At 47.9% G+C, this 19,048-nt stretch overlaps 1 protein-coding gene across 1 annotated transcript in view; it reads right to left on the bottom strand.

Annotated features, from left to right (window-relative positions):
- LRRC75A (leucine rich repeat containing 75A) overlaps positions 1–19,048 on the bottom strand; it is a 61,268-nt gene that overhangs the window by 24,509 nt on the left and 17,711 nt on the right. The window contains exon 2 of the mRNA XM_063174127.1: positions 9,311–9,439. Within this exon, the coding sequence (XP_063030197.1) occupies positions 9,311–9,439 (129 nt within the window). The remainder of the gene's footprint in view (positions 1–9,310; positions 9,440–19,048) is intronic.

The following is a 19,048-nucleotide window of genomic DNA, read 5'->3' as shown; positions in this document are numbered from 1 at the left end:
CCCCTCTCCTTTTGTGGTTCCTTTAGAAGAATTTTCACATTTGCCACATCCCTTTCTGGATGCTGCAGGATTTGCAGCTGTGAGGCACAAACCACACTTATCCTGGGACCTCCATTCCTGCCCAGGAAATATTTGGCGTGAGGATCCCTCAACCAAGATTTTTGCTTTTCATGCAGTTCAGCAGACAATGAACCTTAAAACATGACCTATTTCACACCTTAAAAATAAAGAGAATGAGAGATTTCCTTCCAAATCCTCCTCTTTTTGTCTTGGATGATCAGCTAGGACAATAGGATAATAGTCTGGATTATTAAGCAAAAAACCTCAAGTGTTTGAAAGACAAAAAAAAAATGTTGACAATGATAAATGGAATTATTATCCAGTTAAACAAAGGCATAAAACAGTGAGACATGCCCTGGGAAGCTCCAGGGGAGAAAATCCTCAATGGCTTTAATGTGTATCCAATCAGTTATCCCAAATTAGCAGGAGGCAAAGAGAGCAAATCCCCAGGGATTGGAGTTGGGGCTTGGAAAGGATGAGAGCAAAACACAGAGGAAATGTGGAAATGGCCCCATGTGTGAGGGATTCACACCCTGTGAGATGCCCACAGTGGGAATGGAGACCCCAAACACGGCAGGGACCCCCAGATCTCAGGGAATCAGGGAGGGAAATCCGTGTCCAGCACCCCCAGGGCCCAGAGGATGAACCCCAGGACAGAGCTCTGCCCACCCCAAACCTGCAGCTGCAGCCCCAAAATGGCTTTTCCTGCTCCCCCTGGCTTTAATGGGATCCGAATTTACGACTCTTCCCTTTTGATGTTGTCACGAGGGGCTGAAGTCATCTCATGATTTTCTGCTTTGCCTTTTCCCCTTCCCTTTCTTCTTCTTTTTGTCCCTCCCCCCTGTGCCTCCAGAGCGTGGGGCTGAGCTCAGCCTATTGTTGCTTGCAGACATCTGTGCTGCAGCCAGTCCCAGATTCCCCTCTGCAACTCCTAATGGGGTTTTCTCCAGCAAATCCTGTGAGATCAGGAGGTGGGAAAAGATTTAAATCCACCATTCCCCCAAAACATCCCAAAAACCAGGAGGGGAACGCAGGGATTGGGGACTGTTCCTGCCAACAGCCCCATCCAGGTGTGCAAGGAGGAATCCACCCCAAATCCCAAATCCTAAATCCCAAATCCCTCCTCTTTCATGGCTGAGTTCCTTGGGCAAAGCATGAAAAATCCACCCTGGAAAAGCTCTCCAGGGAGGTGTCCTTGAAATATCACCTTAAAATATCACCACGAGTCTGTTGCAATTCCCCTTGCCTCAATTCAGGCTCCTCTGGGAAGAGGATTTGGTGTGTGGAGGATGAGGGTGATGCCCAAAGGGACGCAGATTTGGCATAGTGGAGTGATAGATCCCAAAAATAAATTCTAAATAAAGTGACAACGTGGCTTTAGGGCTGATCAATTTGACCACCCTGTAGCTCAGAGCAGAAAAGCTTTTCAAAATAAATCATGTCTGGTTTAATTCAAATTAGAGGAGGAACTTAAGCAATTAAATAAAGGCTATTTTAATAAGAATGAGGGTTTTTTTTTGGTCATATTTTGAAATGATCACTGTGGAGCCACAGGAATTACACACAGTCAGAGCCCAGCATCAAATCAGATCCTACATCACCTATTTCAGGGGGGTTTTCATCTCAAACTACACCAAATATTAGGAAATCCTTGTAGTTTGTGGGAAACTCTACTGAGACAACGTTAAAAGATGCACAGAAACAGAAATAAAAGACATAAAAGCTGCACAGAAACAATGCAAACCCAGCAAACAGCTCCAGATGCTGTTTGGATAGGGAATGCTGTTCACAGCAGAAACCTCACTCCCTTCCTTCTGGTTTGCTTGGATAGATTTTGCTTTACTACCAAAAATCCCCTCTTAAAGAAGGTAAAAGAAGTAAAATCTGACCAAAATTTCCCTCTTGGGAAGGTAAAAAGGGAAAGAAGAAGGTAAAAAAGGATAAAGAGGTAAAATCTGAAGTAGCATAAATAAAAGCCAAAGAAAAAGGTTTTGCTTTTTCTTTTTAAGGAGGAGAAGAACCAATCTTCAATCAAGCAAAAATTAGACTTTGATAAAACCTTATTAGAAGGTTTTATCACTAAATTTCCCATCCAGCAGCAACTTTTTTTTGCACAGGAAGGTGAATTTTGGAGATGCTGATCAGAAAACTCACCCCCATCCATCACCCAAAGCCATCTACAAACCCATCCAGGGAAATTCCAAACCCAGGTCAGCAGGTAAGGACTGCACTGAAAAAGGTAGGAATAATTAAAGGTTGTGGCTGTAATTAGCTGCATGGCAGGGTGAGAATACAGACCCTGAGCAGCACTTCTGGCCCTTCAGCACCTTTTTGGAGCAGCCTGGCACCCTGGCAGCTGAAGGTGTCCTGGAGCAGATGGCAGGAGCTCCGTGCCAGGGCAAAATTAACATTTTGTGGAGTCCTGCTTGACAGCAGCATAAAACTCAATGAGGGGGAAAGGCAGCAACTGGTGCAAAATGGGATTGGGCTGCACTTGTGGGCAGGAGGGGCCTGCAGGGACAGCCAGGCTGTGTCACCTGAGGGGACCTGCCTGGCCCATCTCCAGGAGGTCACATTAACCCTTGGCTTTCATCAAATTAGCCCAACACTGAGCATGGAACTGTTTTAACTTCATGATTGAGCAAACCCCAAAATCCTCTGATTCCAGGTAAATCTAGCAAAGCTGGAAACCCCAAAAGAGTGGGATTGGCACAGCTGCCCCTCACGTTCTGGCTGCAGGGATGGGGTGGTCACTTCCCCCAACACCAACCACATTAATTCTGGAGCTCTCAGCAGAGGATTTGCTCCTTTGCAACTCTTAAAATTCCAGTTCTGCCACCACAAACCCCTGGGCGTCCCAGCAGCACTGAGTGCTCACTAAGGACAACCACAGAGCACCAAGGACCCAGCAATTAAACCCTGAATTAACCCAAATTAGGAGCTGCTGAAGCTGCAGAAAGGCAGAAGTGGCAGAAAACTGACAGGCAAAATCTGTAGAAACAAAGGGAAGGAGTGGAACCCAATTCTGCACATTTTCCCCCAATGTGCTTTGCAGAAAGGCCAAAGTGCAAAGCCTCAGCCTGGGTGTTGACACACCAAAATGAAAATCAGTGTACAATAGGGCTTATCAAGAGAGGCAGGAGCAGGAGATGAAGGGGATTGCAGCAGCTCAGGAAGTTGTTCCACAGGATCCTGCAGTAATATTGCACTTGGACTTCAGAGAAGCAATTAGAGAGAGAAGGCAATAAAATCCGAGGTGATAGATGGCCCTTGAGGGGGACATGGAAGATAAAATTGCAAAAAAAAAAATTATATCAAAATCTTCCCTGAGAGCTGCTGGAGGGTACCCAGCTCAGCTTCCATAGAAAAGGAGGAATGGGAGCAGGGTGGGGAATGGCAGGGAGGTGTGTGCTGCATTTCCTGGCCCTAAAAACCTGTCTGAGGTGTGGGGGGAGGCCTTGGAGCATCCTAAACTGGACCCACTTGAGTGCTACAAACAAAATCATTATGGGAAGATCACTCAGATGCCACTGGAAAGGTCACTGGAGCAGCGAAATTTTAATGCCAAATTCATCTGTATCCTGCCATGAACAACTAAAAATCCAGGAGGGATTGCTCTGGATTTACTCATTACTCTGGAAATATCTCAGCAAACAACAGGTTAATCTTTGCAGCTGGTGCACAAGAGAAAAAGAGAAAAACACCCACTGGAATCAGTGCTCAGGGGGATGATGGCACTCTGAGGAAAGGGAATGAAATCTTGATTTAAATGAGGATCAATGGGGCATTGCTATGCACTTCATGTCATCCCATTTTGCTTTTCTTGTTTCACTCTGTATCAGGTTTGTTTCATTTCTGAAATTTCATTTCTTCTGTTTCTCTTTTGTCTCTTTGTTTACCTTTATTCCCTGATTTTAGGGAATTCAATGGGAATAATTTTTGATTCTTTTCACTGCACTTCATTTCCTCTCAGTGTATTTTGTTGTAGTCACTCCATTTCAGATTTTCTGGGGTTTTTTTTTTCCATTTCATTTTAACTTGATCATATCTCCTTTCCGGAGTGTTTGTTCCACTCTGTCCTCTGATTTCAAGATTTCATTCCCTTTCCTGAAAGATGGCACTGCCTTCCCTTTCAGCATGCACAGGGAAGATGAAATTCAGAGGAAAATTGGAATTTCTCAGGGAAAATCGCCCTTGGAACCTCAGGTCTCATCCCAGCAGGCACCACTCACCCTCCTCTGTCCCCTCTCTTCTCCCAGGATGAAACCAGATGTGAATTTTTGGGTTATTTATGTCCCAAATTCAGCATTTCCCAGCCTGGATCAGCTGGGATCCCACGGGAAGCAGAGCCCAGGCCAGCCCCCCATGGCTGCAGGAGTGTCCCTGGGATATTTTTGGGACATTTCTGTCATTCCCTGGGGGTTCTCAGCCCTGGGAGCCTGGGGAGGGGTGGCAGGACCCTCTCCCATCCAGTCCCTGCTAATGTGAATGCCAGGGAAAGGGCTGCTCACTCACCACCTCAGCTCTGCAGCACAACTGGGGATTTTCTGTATTTTTTTAAGAGAAAAAGAGGTGAGGAAGGAGCAGTCGGGGGCACCCAAGCTCTCCCAGCAGCAGCTCCGGGATGCAGCAGGGAAATTTCACTTCCAAGGGCCCCAAGCAGATACAAAACACGGATGCAGAGCCAGGAGCTGTGCTGGGCCAGGATGGATGGCAAGGGGGAAAAGGAAAAGTGACAGAGAAATCAGCAGGATTTAGCAAATTACCCAACAGCTCTTTGAAGATGGGAAGGGTGGGATAAAGCTCTTAGAAATCCCCAAATAGCTCAAACTGGGAGATAATCGCCTGCTGGACTCAGGCCAGGGATCCCAGTCCCTGCCATCGAGGAAGAGCAATCACTGCAAAGCCTCCTGGCACCTTCCCTATTTACAAAATCTCTTTGCTTTTATTTCTTTATTTCCTTTTTTATTTTTTCCTAATAGAGGGTGCTTCCTCTCTGGAAGAAGCCACACAGAAATTGCTCAAATGACAAGAAAACAGAACTTCCATCCACCCAGGGCAAAATCCACTTTGCTTCCACTCTCCAGCTGCTTAGAAGAGCTTTAAAAACTCCCCCTGTCCCCATTTATCTTGAATTTCAGTGGGGAAGATGAAGATGATGTTCAAAATTGAGATAATCCCAACCTGAGATATTTGCCCAAATTCACTCCCCGGTGTTTGAACAGGGTCACATCTTCCACCTGAGGCCTGGAGGAGCAGGAGAATGGTCAGGCAAAGCTGGATTTTGGGATTTTTTTTCATTTTTTAATAAAAAAAGCTGCTGCTCAGGAGCTGCAGGAGAATGGTGAGGCAAAGCTGGATTTTGGGATGGTTTGTTCTATTTTTTAATAAAAGAAGCTGCTGCCCAGGAGGGGCAGGAGAATGGTGAGGCAAAGCTGAATTTTAGGAATTTTTTAAAATTTTTTAATAAAAGAAGCTGCTGCCCAGGAGCTGCAGGAGAATGGTGAGGCAAAGCTGGATTTTGGGATGGTTTGTTTTATTTTTTAATAAAAGAAGCTGCTGCCCAGGAGGGGCAGGAGAATGGCGAGGCAAAGCTGGATTTTGGGATGGGGCTTTGCTAAGCTGCTCTGCCAGCCTTGCCCTGCCAGAAAGCAGCAGGATAGGGATCAGCAAAGCCAAAATTCACTCTGGGCAACCTTCAGGGCTTGGAGGAGCTCCCAGGTACACCCCAGGGGTTGCAGTGAAACAGCACAAAGGCACAAACCCCAAACCAGCCTTGCCCAAGGCTCCACTTTCCCTTTTCCCCCGTGCTTATCCCAAATCCAAGTCCCCAAGCTGGAGGGAAGCCTGACTCACTCCCTATCTCAGCCATCAGTCATCCACACACGTGGCTTTGGTGTGTGGAAAAGAAGGAATTGCTTCAATTTTCCAATAGTTCAGGGCCAGATATCCCTGCTGGCACGGAGAGCTGTGAATTTTTCACGAGGGCCCTTCACTCCTTACTCAAAGTTTGTGTTTTCAGCTCCAAACCAGAGCAGCTGCAGGAGGTTTGCTGCAATCCCACAGCACATGGCTTTGCTGGGGTGTTCTGTCCCCTTTTCCTGCCCGTGGGGACAGACAGACAGACAGACATCACCCTGAGGGCAGCACCCACTGATTGCTGGCACTGGGTTTTGGGAAGTGGCTTTGGAGCTGAGCTGCTTTCCAAGGAACCTTTCCCACAAGGAGAGAGGCAGGGAGATAAAAGAGTGGCCATGGGGGAGAAGACTCTTGTTCAGATGTCTTTGATCCCCTTTCCATGCTGGAAAACTTCCTGCACAATCTGAGTTTCCTGAACAGCAAATCTGCCACTTCTGAGGCCTCAGGAACCCCAAAGGTGACAAGAGCTGCACTCCAGGACCTGGGTTTCCTTGAACAGCACTGAACACTGGGATGGGACCAAATCCAAGCCCTGACTTCCAAAGGATCTGGGAAGGAGATTTTTCCTTGGCTCCTTTCACACCCCAACCAACAGGCCAGGCTGGGACCTCAGCAGCAATCCAGCCCTGCAGCACTGCCTGGACACCCACACAAAGCTCACCCAAACACTTCCACCTCCCAAATTCCTCCTTCACAGCATTCCAGCCTCCTCCAGCACAAGTTACAGCTTCTGGGTTGGGTTTGCTGCCTGGAATCAGCACCCCCTGAGCTCCAGAGCCACGCTGGGGAGCCCAGGCCAGTTTTTCCTGGCCATACAGACTCAGGCTGTGTTTACCCAGGGCTTGGAAAAATGATTCAACTTTTATTTTAGCTCAGAGGAGAGACCAAGGGGTCACCTTTAAGCTGAGGGTGGTATAAATAGAAGCTGAGTGAAAAAAGCAATGTACAGAGAGGCAGGAGAGCCTCTCCAGGACCCCAGAACCCTGAGCAGGGACACATTTAAAAGAGAAGGTTAACAGGGACCAGGGTCCAGGCCAGCTCCATCCACCTCTGCATGGATAAGGACAAGCTCCCAGCTGCCTCAACATATAGATTTATGTATATTTATGGCACAGGATTCAGAGCAAAAGCCAAAACTTCTGCAGCACTCCTGGCCCTGAGTGTTCTCCTGCTCTCACACATCGTGCCAAGGCTCTGTCAAAGTGAAGTCAGTCTGGGGGAAGAGAGGGCTGGGAGCTGGAAAATAACCCTGGTGACTAAAGCAGGCAACTTTCTGGGGACTTGGAGAACATTTGTATCTCAGGAAACCACCACGAAACACTGTGATGAAGTTACTTTTCACTCAGCTGCCAAAACAAAACAAAAAAATAAAAGGTTTAAAGCACAGCCAGTGGCACCCAAAGCTGAGCAAGGCAAAGCCACCAATGAGGAGCTGCAGCACAGCCCTGATACTGCTGGGGTTGCTCTTTGTCACCTGCACAACCCCTGCTTCCCTCACCATCCATCCATCCATCCATCCATCCATCCATCCATCCATCCATCCATCCATCCATCCATCCATCCATCCATCCATCCATCCATCCCTCCCATCCCTCCCATCCATCCATCCATCCCTCCCATCCCATCCCTCCCTCCCTCCCATCCATCCATCCCTCCATCATCCATCCATCCATCCATCCATCCCTCCCATCCCATCCATCCATCCATCCATCCATCCATCCATCCAATCCCATCCATCCATCCGTCCATCCATCCATCCATCCATCCATCCATCCATCCATCCATCCATCCATCCATCCATCCATCCATCCATCCATCCATCCATCCATCCATCCATCCATCCATCCATCCATCCATCCAATCCATCCCTGGTGTGGTGCTTTGAGCTGTGCAGAGGATGTGGAGAGCACCAAGGGCACCCAAAAAGCCTCTCCTGCAGAGTAAGAGCCTCAGTGCTGCACAGGCTGATTCATTTGGGTTTTTGCCAGCACACAGTCCCAGAATTATCAGGCTGGAAGGCCCTAAATTCCCAGCACATGGCCAGGATTGTGTCCAGGCAGCTCCCAGGGAAGGGAGGCTCCACACTCCACACCCCCTCTGGACAATCTGCTCCAGCTCTCACCTGCACTGGGAAGAATTCTTCCTCATTTTCAGGTGGAGCTTCCTGGGCATCAGTTCCTGCCCTTTCCTCCTGTCCCATTGCTGGGTCCCTGCACACAGGCACAGCCAGGGATGGGGGCCCCTCTCAGCATCTCCTCTCCAGGCTGAGCAGCCCCAGTCCCTTCATCCTCATTGTCCCCCTGCTCTGGCCCCACTCCCGGAGCTCCTCTTGCCCTGAGGAGCCCAGAACTGGACACAGCTGTCCAGATGTGCCCCACAGGGCTGAGCAGAGCAACGAGGACTCTGCACCTCCCTGCTGACCCTGGCACTGCCTCCTGCACAGCCTCTGGTGCCAACAGAAACCTGCAGGGGGCCAGGGGAGAGCAGGAGCTCAGCACTGGAGCAGCTCCAGGCCCAGGAGTGGCCTCGGGGGTGTTTTTATGGGGAATCCAGAGCTCTCCTCCCATGGTTCTCACCCTCAGGAGGAGGAACCAGCTCAGTCTCAGGGCTCTGGAGCAGGACAGGCCCAGCAGGGGAACGGGGCCTCTCTGCTGGAAACGCGCCCGGCACGAGAGCAGAGAGCAGCTTTCTGCACTTTCCCAGCCCATGGGGGAGGAGGAAGGAAAGGATTTTGTTCTGCACAGGAAAAGGGATCCATGGATGTCCCTGCACAGCACAGGGGTGTGGCTCCATCTCGATCTCACGCTGCAGGACATGGAGAGCCATCCTTGTCTCTGAAAATGGAGATTTGGGTCCCTGGTGTCCTCTCCACCCTTCCCAGCACCTTTTACTGTGGGCTGAGGGTTTTATGAAGCCCTTCAGAGTCACACCTACACCAGCACCTTTGTGGCTTTGCCTCATAACATTAAAGAAATCTGTAAATGCTTAAAAAAAAAAGCAATTTCCCTCCTTTTCAAACACTGGTGGAGGCTATAACTGAGTGAAACATCCACAAGAAGCAGCAGTGAATGACTCCATCCCTTCAGACACTCTCACAGGAAATTAAAGACCTGTTATTAGCAGCAAATACAGCAGAGTGATGCCTGCAGGTCCATCCACCACGGATGATCCCTTGCCACACACAAGCCAGAAGGAGAACCAACATTAGCAGAATATCACTTGTTCAGCTGGAAAACCCGATCCTCTTGGTCCAGACCCACCCAGAACTGGGAGGATTTTCCACATTCCCAGTTTGCCAAGGCACAAAATGAGAGGAGACCATGGCACTTACTGGTTTGGGGCAATGGATGTATCTTGCCAGGCTGATGATGAGGTCGTGGGTGATGGGATCCACCAGGTTTCGGAAGCTGGCGTAACGATAGAGGACATCATCCAGAGAGGTGGACTCCATCCCTAAATCCTGCAGGAAACAGGGCAAAGTAGCAAGGTTAGGTGGGACAGAAAAGTCAAAGGTTCTTAAAGTCAGCCCTGACTGCAGGAGGAAATGCTCCCCAGCAGCTCCCACTGAAAATGTTGTTGGAGGGTTTTTGTTTGTCCTGCAGTATTACCAGTTAGATTGTGCCTGGGCCAGTCTGACCCTCGCTGCCGGGCCAAAGGCAGCAGCTGTGGTGTGTCACCCCAGAGATACCTTGGCTTGCTGGTGGTTGCAGCTGGGCACTGAACAAGTCCAGGCTTGTTAGGAACCCCGTTACCTCAGGAGGAATGGCTTCAGGCGATGGTGAAGAGAAAAAGGAGAGGATTCTGCTGGAGGGTTTAATGTCCAGAGGTTTATTCCATGGTTACTGAGGTCTGAACGTGAGCAACTGCTCCAACAGAATCCTGACCGCATGCTCTGATCACCTTTTTAAGCTCAGGGACAGGGGGAGGGGAGGTACAGGTGAGCACCAACCAGGTGAGAGGGACAGGGTCTCAGGGGAAGATGACACCCAGACAGGCCAATGACCTCTGGGCACAGGGGCATCCTTTGAACTTGACCAACCACACGACGCCTTGCTGGAATGTTCAGCCTGATTGACAGGACTCACTCAGCATGGGGGCAAGGGGGAAGGGAGAGAGGCACAGGCACACCTGGGGGAATGACCTGGAAGGCCAAAATGGGACATTACAGCACACCACAACACTGCAGTTTTGGTGACAAAGAGAAGGAAGGGACACCTTGTGTCACCTTGAGGGAAGCTGCACTCCTGGCCTTCACCTGCTCTGCAAAGAGGCTTTAGGGCTGCAGGATCAGCCTCATAAACCCACTGAGTCCATGACACACTTGCAACAGGTTAAAATGCAAGATAACCCCAGAGAACATCACACACAGAGCTGCAGCTGGAGGATAAATGCAGCACTGGAGTGTCACAGACACATTTTATGGAAAATCCTTTCCTTAGGGTTTTTTTCTCCTGAGAAGCTGGAGGCCTCAGAAACTAAATGTAAATAATGATTATCTGCTGATGTGGAATGCAACAGGTGCATCTGTGATTGGTCTCATGTGATTATTTTTAATTAATGGCCAATCACAGTCTGGCTGTCTGAGACTCTCTGGTCAGTCACAAGATTTTATTATCATTCCATTCTTTTTCTATTCCTTGCAGGCCTTCTGATGAAATCTTTTCTTCTATTCTTTTAGTATAGTTTTAATAGATCATTTTCTTTTAATATATTAATAAAAAATAAACCAGCCTTCTGAAACATGGAGTCCTCTCTGAAACAAGCTTGTCCTCCTCTGAAATAAAGATTCTCCTCTCTTCCCTCATCCTGGGACTCCTGTGAACACCACCACACTGGAGGAGTTCTGGGGCTGCTGTGCACAGGGAGGGAGGGAGGAGCCCAAACCTGCAGCACTGCAAACTGGAGGATGGATTGGAGAGAGGGAAGGGGAAATGCTGGGTTAGACTGACTGGGAGGGAGTGGAGGCTGTGCCAGACTGGACAAGGTGGAGTCAGGAGCAGCTCAGGTGGAGCTGATCCTGCCCCAGGGATGGGCCAGACCTCCTGAGGCCCCCTCCAAGGCTGATTTCTATGGTTTGTGTTTCTCAGATTGAATAATTAGAGGAATTTTAGCAGAGAACTCCCCGTGTGGAATCCATCATATCACACGTGAGGGGAAGGGTTATACACAGTGTGCTCCTTTCACCTCAAATATATTCGTGTGTATAATACCCAAACAATCTTTTTATTCCTTTTTGAACTTCTTTTGCTTCCCATGGAGCTGGTGGCACCTGGCACAAAGAATTTCCTCCTGACAAACACAAGCCAATAACATTTTGCCACCGTGCAATAAATTAAAGCTTGTCCTGAGCTCAGAGATGCTCCAGCCCCAAAAACCCCACGGGAAAGCACATTGCTTGTAGGTGTGGATGCTCTGTGATTTCAGACAGGTTGAAAATAAACATCCACACTTTAAAAAAAAAAAATCCATTGAGCCTTCAGACACAACAGCCCGAGGGATCTCACATTACAGCAATTCCAGCTCAGGCCACAAACGAGGTGACAAGTGTTTATCCCACTGCTTTCCTTGGTATTTTTAGGATCAGCCCGGCAGCACTGCCTGAGTTAACAGCAACTCCTTGACTGCAAACAGGTTATTTAGTAAAAAAGGAGAATGTTAAAAACCACACACGTGTGAGGCTGCCCAGCTGGGAAAATCAAGTGGCAAAACTGATTTCTGGTCTGTCTCACGGCTTCTGCCAAATTACTATTTACAAATTACACAGATTATATTATAGTATAAAAATTATATATATTATACAATTTTCTATTTACAAATTATATATATTATAATAATTAATATTTACAAATTTCTACAAAATATTATTTTTGTACTTTAAAAACTCAGTGTGGAGAGACCCTGGGCTTCTTTGCAAGAGGAAGAATAGAAATTGTGGAGGGAGGTGCTGAAAGGAAACTCCCACTTTTCTAGCATGGATGTCACCATCCCAGTTTAGTAAAGCTCAGCATTAGGATCAAGCAAATATCAGATAAAAGCTGGATTTGGTCCCTGACCTGTGGCAAACACCAGAGGGCCAATCTGGGGACTTGGGACAACTCACTGGGACCTTCAGAACCAAACCAGGCTCAGCATCTTGCCCCTTCAAGCATCTCAAAACTCTTCACCATTTTCTCCTCAGCTAAAATGAAAAACTCCAGCTGATAAACGAGAGAATTTCTCCTCCTCTCTGCTGGGAGAACTTTACATTTCCCACGTGGAGCATTCCCTGCTCCCTCCTGGTTCTCCCATTTTTTAGGCACAGATGTTTTCCTCAGCTGCTCCCCAACCCTCTCTGCCACACCAGCACTGTCTCTTTTCCACCACACACAATATTTTAAAGCCTCTGAAGGCTGAAACTTGTTCGAGGCCAAGTGATGAGCTCATCTGCAATTTAATAACTTAACACCAGTTCATGCTGTCAGCAGCAAATCACCCATCAGTGCCTTTGCAGGAACGCCCAGCATCTGGCTCCAGCCACTTTTTTTCAGCACATTCCTTTTTCCCAGCGGATTTTACCTAGATGGCAAGTGCAGATTTTAAATAAATAAGGTTTAAAGTGGTTTATAAGCCAGGCATGGCTTTCTCAGGGCAGATTTGAGGGTGAATTTAGTCTTGAGCAAGTGCCCCCTGTGCCCAGCAATGCCTTTGGGATCAGCTCAGGGGTCACCTCAAGCAGGCTCAGGTGCCTCCAGTGCTCTTCTCCTCCACAGAGCTCTAAAAGCTGCTGGGAGAGAACAGAACAAGGGAAAAGATGAGGACATTGGGCCTGTCCTGGCTCACCTCAGTACAAATTCAAAGAAAAAGGACCCAAAGTTGTTTTTATCTCACAGTGATACTTTACTTATGCAGCTCCCATAGAATTTCTGATTAGAATCAAGTGGAAATTCAAATCTTTGGACACCTCACACACCTCCCTTGATAAAACCTACTGTTTGCCCAAAAATGTCTTTATCTTAAAAAATCCAAGCTTGTAAACAGTGTTCCCAGGTATTAAACACACCAAAAGTATCCCCTAATGCAGACATTGGACTTGCTTGGCAAACTTGAGTTGCGTGATGGGTGTTCAGGAGTGGATCCAATTCCTGAACTCTGCTGGGGTGCTTTGTCCAGGTGTGGCAGAAAAATGGGAACATCTCTGCAGGAAAAAGGGGGAATTTTCAAATAGAAATCATCCATGACTTCTCTGCAGTTTATTCCATTTGTTTCCAGCTTTAGGAAGCTGAAAGGGAAATCGTTGATGCATCCTTATCCACTGGAAGGAAAATTTCCTGTCATCAACCAGCTGAGCCTCCACAGGAGGAATATTCTGCAAATGTAGCAGTGTAAAGCTATCAGGTTCAAAAAAATAGGAAAAAAAAACCAAAAACAAAAAATAAACCCTCAAACCCAAACAAATTTTAAAAATCCACACAAAAAAAAACCACCAAAAAACAAAACACAAAAAAAACCACCAAAAAACCCATCAACCAAAAAAAAAAAAAAAAAAAACCACCAAAAAAAACCAAAACAAAAACCCTCAACCACCTACCCACTTTGAGGGGTGAATTTGAAATTTATATCCAAAAATCCAGCAGAAAATAAATGTAACGTGTTCCTCCAGCAGCCAGCAATAGAAATTCCCCAGCCACAGCCATGAAAGGTATAAAAAAAAACCCCAATTATTTTTGAAAACAAAACCCCAAGCCCAGTGAGAGGCACAGGGATGCTGTGCCCAACCTGTTATTTGCAGCAAACCCACAAAAACATCTATTTTCCCCCAAAACTCAGAGCTCACCCATCACTCTGCAAGGAAAACATCTGCGAGCTGCACCCCCAACTTTTCTTTCCCTCATGTAAAATCACTTCTTTCTTTCTGCTGTCCAAACTGCAAATTTTTGGGTTTTTTTTTTTTTTTTTTGAGCCTTTGGAAGCTCCAAATTGTGTTTCCACCAGTCTCAGCATCCCCCAAGCCACACAGAGCCATAACCAACCACAGCCAAGCCCATTTTTTGCTTATTAAACTATTTATCACTGCAAATTGAATTGTAATTAGGGGGAAATGCAGCAGGTCCCTGTGAGGAGTCATTGGGAAAGCAGCTTCTGCTGTTGTTGTTTTCACTAACACCAAATTATTGCTGCCCAAATGAGGTTCCTGTGCAAAAAAAAAACCTCATCACAGCTGCTCACAAATATCCCAAGAGCTGCTGGTTTGGCCAGCACCTCTTCCAAAACTCCTTTATCTCCACTAAAATCAGGGCAGCATTTTCCTGAATTTCCAAGCAGGGAGGTTGGTGCTGTAAACAAGAGTCGGGCACTGAAGGAAGGAAGGATTAATTCAGTTTTCCATCCATCATCTGCTCCAAGTTATCTGGGGAAAAATGATTCCAGCAAGTGGGATTGGTGTGGGGAGGGAGGTCAGCTCAGATGTGACTCAGCCCTGTGTTTTTCTGCATTTTGGACACAACCTGTGAGGAAAACCCAACCACGTCCTCCTGCTCTTCCCCAGAAAGATTTTTGAGGCAGGAATTGATTTCTGGTTGAGAGAAGAGTAAAGCACCCCAAAGGTAATTATGGCACAAGAGATTTTGGGACAAAAATCCAGCCCTCAGGCACACAGAGATAATCAAATTTGCAATTTGCACTTCTGAGGAGGGCAGGCAGCATTTGGGAGCTCAGCACACCTGGATGGGGGTCCCAAAAGCCACCCTGGAAACCTCCACACAAACCAGCAACTGCTTCTGCACATTTCATGTCCAACCCACCAGCCTGGAGTCAAATCAGCATTAAATATGTGGGTGTTGATATAATAATTGAGTATTTTCTGTTTCACAGAGTTAATATCAGTTTGGGAGCCACAAACGGCTCATTCAAGCACTGAGGGTGCAGTGAGAGAAGGGAGTTGATGCTTCAGGGAAGGAGCAAATATTTCCCTGGCAGACTGACTCAAATAATAAATGGTGGCAGCTTGAACCCCCTCCAGGAGGCTGCAATTGGAGGAACTTGGAGAGATGGATTAATGGGCAGAGATGTGATGCTGCCAGCCAGATAATAAACAACTGAGAATAGGAGATTTGCAGAAAAATGCTCTTTTATTCCATACTGCCAGGCAAAGGCAATGACTCCAACTGGAATTTGGCCAGATCTCAGTTAACATTTCTTCAGGAGAGTGCCTGAGGATGTTTAATGGGGATGGCCTCAGCTCTGCTGATTTACAGAGCCACTGGGAGCCCAGGAAAAGCCTGGAAGTTCTGTCTGGGCAAGGTGACTCCAGGATTTGCTTTGAACAACCCCAACAATTCCCATCCACCACTGCCTTTAACCCAACTCTGCCTTGAGCTCACCAAATCTCATCCCCTCATCCCTCCCAAAGCAGCAGGAGCTGCCCAAATCCTGCTTTTCCATCCAAGCCTGGGGCTGGGGCTCCAGCTGGGGCTCCAGCCCCAAGCCAGGACCCTGCTGGCCACGCAGAGCCTGCACCAGATGGCTCCTGGTGGCACTTGTCACTTATTGCTGCTGCTCCCAGATGGATGGGTGACAGCTTTGGAGCCCTTTAGGACTCTTTAGAACCCTCCCAAGGACAGTGATGCCACAAAGTTCTCCTCCTGCAAAGGGAAGAGGCAGGAAAAGCTGGATTTGAGCAAAGCACAGCTGAGGGGTCACTCTCCCACCCCCTCAGCTCCACCCAGAGCCCCACACATTCCTGGCTAAAACCCAAAGGAAAAGGTTCATGCATCAACCCTGCCCTACACCCACCCTGCTAACTCCAGTCTGGCTGCTGGGCCTCCCCTTCACAGCTCTGCACTGAAGCATTAAATGAAAATGTAATCAATTTAATCAACTCTGCCATTCCATCCTGGTGTGTGTGCCCAAAGAGCTTCCTGGAGCATCCCAGGTGCTGCCTGGAGTATCCAAACCACAGCTCAGGAGCAGAATTCATCAATTCTCATCATCTTCATCAATTTCTCAATTTCTTATCCCTTTTGCCCAGTGACCAGCAGCTCTCAGGGCTGCAGAGGAATTCCTGCCCCAGCACAGGGCTGATTCCCAGGATCAGCCCCAGCCTCAACCACATGGTGCTGCCAGATCCCACCTGCAAAAAATCTACTTATTTCCACTTGCAAAAACCTCCTAGATCCCTGCTGGAAAACAGACTTGGAGGAGAGGCTGCCTATTATCTCCTGTCAGGGAAGGAGTCAGAGCTGCCACCTAAGCTCAGTGTGCTGTCAATTCATATGAGGATGGTGATTCATCCTGCTCAGAGACAGCTGGGCTGACTCAGTGCCTGGATGAGCTTGTCTCTCTCATTTACCTGCCAAGAAAAGCCCCTCTAATTAGCTGATCCTAGACATCCAGTGTGGAGGCAGCTGGAGCAGGAAAATCCCCCTCGTGCTGCTCTCACCTTTGTTCCCAGCACTGAGCTCTGCCTGGTTCTCCTGCCCCCTCTCCCAGCCCAAACCAGCCCCATCTGCTCTGCAGCTGATCACCCATCCATATTAGTTAGGTTTTTATGATTTGTTTCAGCACCCCATGGGGTTTTTCAGAGGCAACCCGAGGCTCAGACAACTCTTGTCCTTGGGAGGTGACAGGAGATGCCTGATGGCCACTGAAGATTTTTATTTGTGTGTGCAGCTCTCCTACCCTGCCCTCACAAGCAGTAAATCCACACACAACCCTAAAATTAGTATTTACAGGAAGAAAAAAGAAAAGCAGAACTGGGATGCTTGCAGGAAAGGGGAAGAGGTTCACAAGCAGAGGATGGAGAGGAATCACTCACCCTCATCATTTCCACTGTCTGTGTGAGACAGCTCTGGTGTCTGGGCTTGCAGCAAGAACAGCTCCTGGGACAAGAGCAGCATTCCAATCACACAATTCCCTGCCTGGAATCACAGCCCAGGCTCCCCACACCCCTCCAGCTGATGGGGGCTGTTGGATCAACACTGAGCCCTTGGTGCAGGCTGCTCCTCACCCCCACGTCCATGGGCCAGACACCCCGGCTCTGCACACCCCTGCACACATCTCTGCTGGGAAAAGAGTCCAAAAAGCCTCACCCAGATGGCCCAGCCTCAGGGATGAACCAAACAGGCACCAAGGCTGGTGCTGCTGTCCATCCTGCCACCCCCTGCCCTTCCCCAGGTGACTCTGGGGTCACCACTCCTGTTAAACCCTCATCCCAAATCACTGATCATCAATACACTTCCAATTAACCTTCCCCTACATTCCCTAGCATCAAAAACAACAACCAGCTGTCATCATCATTCCACAGCCACCCCAAAACAAACATACAACTAACCTGCCCCCAAAAAAACCCAAACAAAAATATAAATCATGATCATAAATCATCAACCAATCATCCACCAAATTTTACATTCTTGTAGCTTATAAAATGGGGAAGGGGTCTCACAGGTGATGAAGGTCCTCTGAGTTCAGGGGAATTGGAGGGAAGAAGGAACAAGGGGAGGAGCAGGACTGGGCTGTGGAAAGCCCAGCATGGCAGAACAGATGCTCTGCAGCTGGGCCAGATGGTCCCCAGCTGCTGCCAGGGACTGTGCCTGGGACAGGACCCTGGGTCCTGCTGGAGCTGGGCTGAGGGGATGGAGAATGCAGGAAAGCTCAGTCCTGGTCTAACAGAGCAAATGAGGCACTGGGAGTCCTCACCTCTCACTCCCCTCACCCAGGCACCTTCTCCAAATTTCCCTCCCTTCACAATTAACACAGCCCTGCACGAGCTGCCAGGCTCTGCCATCCATTCTGAGCCAGGCTCTGCTTGGGCAGGAATCAGCATTGATGGTCTGGGCCCAGCAGCTGCCACCAGGAGAGGCTTCAGGAGGAGGCCAGGGTGGCTCTCCTGGTGTACAGCAGGTTAAAACCCCTCTCTGAGCCCATCCTGACCTGCTGCTCCCACGAGCAGGCAGAAACAGAAGGAATTGCAAATCTCACTTGAAACAACACATTTGCTTTTTTATCCACTCCAAAATTGTTGCTTTTGGTGGCTCCCCTTGCCCTCCTCAGCCAGCAGAGCTATTGCAATCCAACAGTAGGAGAAAAAAAAAAAAAAGTTGAAAATATGGGGGGATTGATCAATGCAGCCATAAATCCTGAGGTGGGGATTGCCCACAGCCATACAGGGGCTTTGTTTTGATGTCCAGCCCTGGGAAAACACTCCCACACCCTCCCCCAGAACCTGCAGCATCAATAATGCTGTTCCTGCCTCACCTGGAAGCCTCCTGGACCCAGCAGAAATCAATCCACTGCTGCACACACAATGAGAGGCTGCAACCCAAGAACTGCTCTCTGAAAGCTGCTCCCACCTCCAAGGCCTGAGCTGATTATTATTGCATTAGCTATGGAGGGATGCATTGTGAATGCTCAATGGATGCTCAACTCTGCTTCCAAAGGATGGAATTTCGGGCTGGGAGGCTCCAGGAATGTTTTGGCATCCTTTAATAGGTGCTGGAATAAAGGCTCAGATATTTCTGCTACAGAAAATAAGCATCAGTGATTCCTCATCACAGCTCTCTCTCCCAGAGTTATTCAATGGAAGTAATTGAAGGCATCTTTGAGAGACACAAATATTCAATTAACTCTCCAAACTGGCTGCTGTGGAATAATGCAAGCATGACAAAAAGACAATTTAAGTGAACAAATTACAGTTGACTCCTATAAAATCATGCCAAACCTTTTTTTCTTTTTTTTTTTTTTGGTTCATTTACACCATTGCAGGAGCCTGGGGGGGGGGAACACAGGGAAAAAATGGGTTTGGATCAATAGCAATACCTGCACACACCAAAATCCAGGCCTATCCTGGATTTTTACCAGGAATTACTCAGCACAAGAATCTGGCTGAGTGTCACTGCAGGAATTAGGAGATTTTGCAAGGCAAAGATTTAGAAGGAACAAGATACAGAGAGATTTTAGCACAAAGCAAAAGAGGAGGAAGTGGGGTTGAACAAAACATTGAAATAAAAGCTCCCTGACCCTTTTTTGCATTAAAATTTATCCTCAGGAGCAGCCTATTCCATAAAACCATTTAGTATCTTCCTAAATGTTAAAA

Source organism: Melospiza melodia, chromosome 21, assembly GCF_035770615.1.
Source record: "Melospiza melodia melodia isolate bMelMel2 chromosome 21, bMelMel2.pri, whole genome shotgun sequence".
NCBI lineage: Eukaryota > Metazoa > Chordata > Aves > Passeriformes > Passerellidae > Melospiza > Melospiza melodia.
The sequence above is the reverse complement of the archived record's forward strand: the minus strand, read 5'-3'. Positions and strand labels throughout refer to the sequence as shown.